Source organism: Vollenhovia emeryi, unplaced genomic scaffold (genome assembly GCF_000949405.1).
Source record: "Vollenhovia emeryi isolate VEMERY1.0 unplaced genomic scaffold, V.emery_V1.0 DF939552.1, whole genome shotgun sequence".
NCBI lineage: Eukaryota > Metazoa > Arthropoda > Insecta > Hymenoptera > Formicidae > Vollenhovia > Vollenhovia emeryi.
The window spans coordinates 19,324-26,043 of NW_011966814.1; the positions used below are offsets into that span (position 1 = coordinate 19,324).

Sequence of the window (6,720 nt, forward strand, 5' to 3'; positions counted from 1 at the left end):
TTCCGTCGATCAGGATTCAGCATATACTCGTACGGTTTGTTGCCTCAGTCTCACAATGTCGTCCGATATCTCAGTTTTGCGCAAACAGCGCAGCACTCTAAAAGCTTCATGTACGCGGATAAGGACATACGCGGATTCAATCACCGAGCTTACGCCCGACGCTCTTGCACAATTGGAGGAGCGCAGATCGCGTTTATCAGAGTACTAGGTGACTTATGGTGCCCTACAATCCCAAATAGAGATGCTAGATGAAAGCGATAAGGACAGAGATACCTTCGAGAGTGCATATTACTCGCTCGCCGCTAAGATACGCAGCATCGCAAGCCAGCGCTCCTCCAATGACGCAGACGCGTCGAGTTCCTCTTCCGATGCGGGCCGATCGGGCGCATCCGATCCGGTCGCACAGATACGGCTGCCGAAGTTAGAGCTACCCTCTTTTAATGGAAAGTATGATGAGTGGTTGCCTTTTGCAAACATGTTCAAATCAGTTATCAATAATAATATCGTTAACTACTATGCAGAAATTTCAGTATCTAAGAGGGGCGGTCTCTGGCGACGCGGCCAGCGTTATTCAGTCATTGGAAATATCCGATAAGAATTACGAAGAAGCATGGAATCTTTTGAGGGAACGTTACGACAACACTCGCGTAATCGTATACACTCACATTCGGAAAATCTTAGAGATACCGGTAATGCCAAAGGAAAACGTTCTCGAGCTGCGAAAGATGGCGGACAATACCTCGAAGCATATTCGAGCGCTTGTTTCCCTGAAAGTCTCGGCCGACAAATGGGACGACATTCTCGTGTGCATTTTAACCTCAAAATTGGACGCTCTCACAGCTCGTGAATGGCATCATTCCTTAAAAGATTCCTCATTGCCTTCTTTAAAACAATTTTTAAGTTTCATCACTCGGCGGTGCCAGGCCTTAGAGGGCAATCAAAAACTTGCCCCAGCCACCGCTACCTCCCGGTTAGATTCAAAGCGACAATCAGCAGCTCACGCGGCCACAATAAATGCTAAGTGCGCCTATTGCCGTGGAGATCATCCCATTTACTATTGCGCCGACTTTTTAAAGTTGTCAGTAGACAAGCGTATCAAAGAAGTCCGAAAACGCAAATTGTGCGTCAATTGCCTGCGCGCAGCGAGTCACACTTCCGCGCAATGCAATTCGCGCTCTTGTCAGACGTGCGACAGCAAGCACAACACTCTTCTTCATTTAGAGACCTCTAAAGATGTCAGCAAGGACGTCGTTTCAAAAAAATCGAATTCCGAAGAAACCGCGTCCCAGACCACGGTAGCAACACATAGCGCCGTGCAGAATTGTAATGACGACGTGTTACTTTCAACGGCCGTCATATACGCCGTCGACCGCCAAGGTTCAGCCAAAACATGTCGCGCGCTACTTGATTGTGGCTCACAAGCCAATTTTATTACCAAGAAATTCTTCGAAACGTTGAACCTAAAATCGCGTCCGCTGAATATCTCCATAAAAGGTATAAATCGGGTAACTTCAACCGCGCATCACGTTGCGACATTGACCATTCAATCGCGCGTAAATTCCTTCGCGACTCCCATCGACTGCATAATTACCAACCAAATCACAGGCCAGTTACCTGCGTTAACGATAAATCGCAAGAACATAGCAATACCGCACAATATAAAATTAGCCGATCCGCAATTTCACGTATCCTCGGAAATCGACCTGTTGATTGGCGCCGATTTGTTTTGGCAATTACTATGCGTGGGCCAGATTAAGTCGCTCGAGGACTGTCCGATGCTTCACAAGACGGTCTGGGGTGGGTACTAGCAGGCAGGTATCCCATGAGTCATTCGAAATGTCGATCCGTCAATAACTTTCACGCTTCCGTCAGCAACGCGGAGCTCGACAATCAATTAAAAGAATTTTGGCGATTAGAGGATGCACAAGCATTACTCAGCAAGCCGCTATCACCAGACGAGCGCCGGTGCTCTGAACACTTCGCAAAGAACGTAGCACGCGATACAAGTGGGCGTTTCGTCGTCAAGCTTCCGGTCATACGCGAAAAATTAAACTTGATCGGAGAATCGCGCGCCACAGCCCTCCGTCGTTTTTACTGCGTCGAAAGGAGGCTAAATCGCGATCCTAAATTAAAAGCATCATATATACAGTTCATGCATGAATATGCCGCGTTAGGGCATATGAAGTTAATGCGCGAGGCAATCGAAACAAATGGCATTCCGCCCTATTACCTCCCGCATCACCCTGTCATAAAGGGTACGAACGAAGCCGCGAAGATACGGGTGGTTTTCGATGGATCGTGCAAGGGATCATTAGGCAGTTCCTTGAATGACGCTCTTTTAATCGGTCCGGTAGTCCAACAAGACTTAATTTCAATCGTAATACGATTTCGTACCCTGCGCTACGTCTTCTGTGCAGACATCATAAAAATGTACAGACAGATTGTAGTCCACGAATCGCAGCGGCATCTGCAAAGAATATTTTGGCGGGCAGACCCATTGGGAAAGGTGCTCGTATACGAACTCGCAACCGTAACCTACGGCACTTCATCTGCGTCTTTTCTGGCTACAAGATGCCTTACATATCTCGCGGAATTGGAGGCGCATAATTTTCCCACCGGGTCCAAACACGTTATCAACGACTTTTACGTCGACGACTGTTTGTCCGGGGCAGATTCTTTGGCTCACGCAAAATTAATTAGGGACGAAATCATAGCCTTGCTTCAAAAGGGATCGTTCCAGTTGAGCAAATGGGCATCAAACTCGTCCGAGCTTCTCGAATCTGGCCGACACGATACCTGTAGGTTAATTGAATTCGACAAAAATCCGGAGTCCCGCATCCTAGGCATCCGATGGAATCCCACAAGCGACTACTTTCATTTTTATGTCACGACACCCTCACTTTCCAACTCTGTCACGAAGCGCACAATTTTATCGGAAGTATCCCGGCTTTTTGACCCTCTCGGGCTGCTGGACCCCGTCATAGTGATCGGCAAGCTCATTATTCAAGAGCTGTGGCAACTAAATGTAAGTTGGGACGAAACAATTCCCTCTACCACTCACACTAAATGGTCGCGACTCAAAAATCAGTTGAGTATCCTCAATGATCTCCAAATACCGCGACTCACAAAATTCACCACGAGCTCAAAACGCCTTCAAATTCACGGGTTCTGCGACGCCAGTCAGATAGCGTATGGCGCGTGCATATACATACGCAGCGAAGTCGGCGACCGCACGTATCGTACCGAGCTCCTATGCTCACGGTCTCGCGTCGCGCCTTTAAAAGCGGTCTCGCTTCCGCGTCTTGAGTTATGCTCTGCGCTGTTACTGGCTCAACTTTATGAGAAGGTCCGCTCTTCAATAGACATTTCACAGATACCTTCATTCATGTGGTCGGATTCCACGATTGCGCTACATTGGATTTCTTCCTGTTCCCGCAAATGGTCCGTCTTTGTGGCCAACAGGGTAGGAGAAATCCAGCGTACTACCAACATCGCCGATTGGCGGCATGTATCTTCTGAAAACAACCCTGCTGACATTCTGTCTCGCGGGGCGGAGCCTCAAGAGCTCCTATCGTCATTCTTGTGGTGGCACGGCCCTGAGTTTTTGCAACATTGCGAATCATCGTGGCCCCTTTCAAACTCTCAACCTCCGGAGGCTGATATACCTGAGCAAGTCAAAAATGTTCACGTAACAGTTGCAGCACTGAATTGCCCCATAAACAAATTGCTCAATAGATTCTCAGACCTTAACCTGATATGTAGAATTATCGCTTACTGTCTCAGGATTTCTAAGCATCACAAATCAAAATACACCTGCACGAGCCAATTAATCTCAGCAGGTGAAATTCAAGCGGCGCTCCGCGCACTGTGTGTACACGTGCAAGGCGAGGCTTTTTCAAATGAATTGAAATCCTTACGTATAAACGGCATGGTCGGTTCCGCGAGCAATATGCTGCCCCTATCTCCGTTTCTAGATTCGGACGGTTTGATACGCGTGGGAGGGAGGCTAACAAATTCTCAACTACCATACTCCGCGCGTCATCCCATCGTTTTGCCAAAACATAGCCGGCTCACTCACCTCATAGTCGAGTTCGAACATAATCGCAACTTGCATGCCGGAGTGCAAGGCACGATCGCTGCCGTTCGACAGCGCTTCTGGCCCCTGTCACTAAGATCTGTCACTCGTCACATAATTCGAAAGTGCATACCCTGCTTTAAGGTCAAGCCAGCCTCGTCGGAGGCAATAATGGGGGATCTCCCGGCAAATAGAGTCAGGCCCTCGAGACCATTTTCTTACGCCGGTGTTGATTACGCCGGTCCAATTTTTATCCGCGAGGGCAAAAGGCGCAACGCTCGAAATATTAAAGCTTATATAGCCGTGTTTGTATGTTTCGCGACCAAGGCGGTGCATCTCGAGCTCGTTGGAGACCTAACCACGGACGCCTTCCTCGGCGCTCTCAAGCGATTTCTGTCCCGACGCGGAAAAGCCATAACCCTCTACTCCGACAACGGCACCGCCTTCGTTGGCGCAGCTCGCGAATTAAAAGAGATACATCAGTTTCTCTCGCAGGACGACGTTCAGTCGGACATTAGAAAATTCCTGTTGGAATCGCATATTTCCTGGGAATTTATTCCTCCCAATGCCCCGCATTTCGGTGGGCTTTGGGAGGCGGCCGTCAAATCGGCAAAGCATCACATGTATCGTATTATAGGCAACGCACACCTGTCCTACGAAGAAATGCTAACATTGTTATGTGAGATTGAGGCAATATTAAACTCGCGACCAATAACGCCGCTATCAGCGGACCCCAACGACATTAATTGCTTAACACCAGGGCATTTCCTGATCGGCGGGGAATTGAACAGTTTTCCTCGTCTAGACGTCACCGACGTGAACGAGAATCGTCTCAGTAGATGGCAACGGGTGGAGTTACTGCGTCAAAATTTTTGGAAGCGCTGGAGCACTGAATATTTGTCTCAATTACAGCAAAAGTCAAAGTGGATATCTAGCAAGGGTGCTCAGTTGCAGGCAGGTCAACTCGTGTTAATCAAGCATCAAGGGTTGGCCCCGCTTTTATGGAAGACGGGCCGAATTCAAGATCTGCACACCGGCTCCGATGGTGTGACTAGATCGGCTACCGTGAAAACCTCCAATGGTGTACTAACGCGTCCCTTGTCCAAGCTGTGCATCCTACCAATAGAGAGCTAATTGCTCACGCGAAGCATACGATTTCATTTACCATATTTAGATTAGTTGCGTCTCTATTTAGATTAGTTGCGTCTCTATTTAGATAAGTTGCGTTTCTATTCATTATACTTTCTTTATGTCACATGCGCTTAGTTATAAGTTTGTTAACTTCATTAATTTCTAAGTCTACCTTGTTATATATCTTTATTGCGTTCTAATCAATATGTACGTTTCGACGGTGGATCCACGATTTACCTCAGATTATAATTACTCGCTCTCCCGTCCTGACTCATTAGGAGTACGGATCTGCATAACTGCCCTTCTATTTATGGCGGTGTTTGTAAAGTTGAAAGCCAGGTCTTTCAAGGCGGGCAGTGTACGATTCACGCATCGCACGAGCGAAATTGCCTTAAATATTCGCGCCAAACCTGCAGGCGTCCGCGCGTCTTCGTTTCCTTCCGCGCTCGCACGGCAACGGCCGCTGGGCCCTCACCCCCCATTTTTTCGCTTGTTTTTCCGTTGTTCCCCTCTTGCGTCAGCGACGCGCACGATCCTGCAGTTCGACACCAACCACGAATGTCGCCGGTTCTATCTCTCTGCTGTATTCACTTGTAATAAAGTGTTCCTAACGAAACCTAAATAGTGGTAGCCAATTTCCACGACCCCGCCGCGAGATCCATAAGTATCCCGCACGCGAGGAAGCGAATTATTTCGTACAAGTTAAAATAGAGAATTGTAATACTCTAGAAGAATCGATCGAGACCGCGATCCAACTTTCAAAAACCATAGAAGCCGAAAGAGCACGTAAGCGTCCTCTTGTCATGAATCCTCCTGCCCGTGCTGATCCCCAGTATAATATCCTACGACCCCCTCGCCCCGCGATACCTCCGGAAGGTCCTCGCCCATTTATTAAACCCTTGATTCCCGGTCAACCAGGACCAAACTTCCCTACCACTAAGGTGTGTTATTATTGTAAAGTACCTGTGATAGTTGTCGAAGAATTTTAATTTTTGTAGTACTAAGCGAATGGGCGCTGTGCTAAGAGATGGCGCAGCAGTGAGGTGGAGAGAGGCGGAAGGGGATGGGCATGATGGCGACGGGAGTGAGTCGATGTAATCGTTCGATGTAACCCGAATAAATTATCACGACTGTTACAATATCAGAAGTGGGATTCAGCCCGAGTAGTGTGACGACATCGAAAGTCTGAGAAGCCCTCAAGTGGATGTGGCGCTCAAAACCGGCGTGGTAGCGTTGCTCGATCGGTGGAATCTGATAACCTTTCGGCTGAGGCCCGAGGAGTGTGGCCATTAGGTGGTGCATGAGCGGCATTGCGATCACCTGATGACAAGGGATTCCGCGATCACGGGAGAGAGGCGCGCACAGGCTAGTGCCACGGAAGAGAGAGAAGCACAAGTTTTTCCAGTACAATCAGACTGAAGTAAATTCGTGGACTTGATATCGAGTGAAAGAATTCCGTAAAATGGCGAGTAACACTTCCGACCGGCGAACACGCGGAAAAGGCGAAAGCGCGG

The 6,720-nt window shown here is 48.4% G+C and overlaps 2 protein-coding genes across 2 annotated transcripts; both read left to right on the forward strand.

Annotated features, from left to right (window-relative positions):
• Positions 1–515: 515 nt before the first annotated feature.
• LOC105557242 lies at positions 516–1,808 on the forward strand. Its single transcript, XM_012004427.1, has one exon. The coding sequence runs from the start codon at positions 516–518 to the stop codon at positions 1,806–1,808; it is 1,293 nt and encodes a 430-aa protein (XP_011859817.1).
• Positions 1,809–1,822: 14 nt separating this feature from the next.
• On the forward strand, positions 1,823–5,209 carry LOC105557243. The gene has a single exon (XM_012004428.1). It carries the CDS (start codon positions 1,823–1,825, stop codon positions 5,207–5,209), a length of 3,387 nt encoding a protein of 1,128 aa, XP_011859818.1.
• The last annotated feature ends 1,511 nt before the right edge of the window (positions 5,210–6,720 follow it).

Bases quoted from the DNA above. Each gene is read 5' to 3' on its own strand.
- LOC105557242 (XM_012004427.1), top strand. From the start codon at position 516: ATGCAGAAATTTCAGTATCTAAGAGGGGCGGTCTCTGGCGACGCGGCC.
- LOC105557243 (XM_012004428.1), top strand. From the start codon at position 1,823: ATGAGTCATTCGAAATGTCGATCCGTCAATAACTTTCACGCTTCCGTC.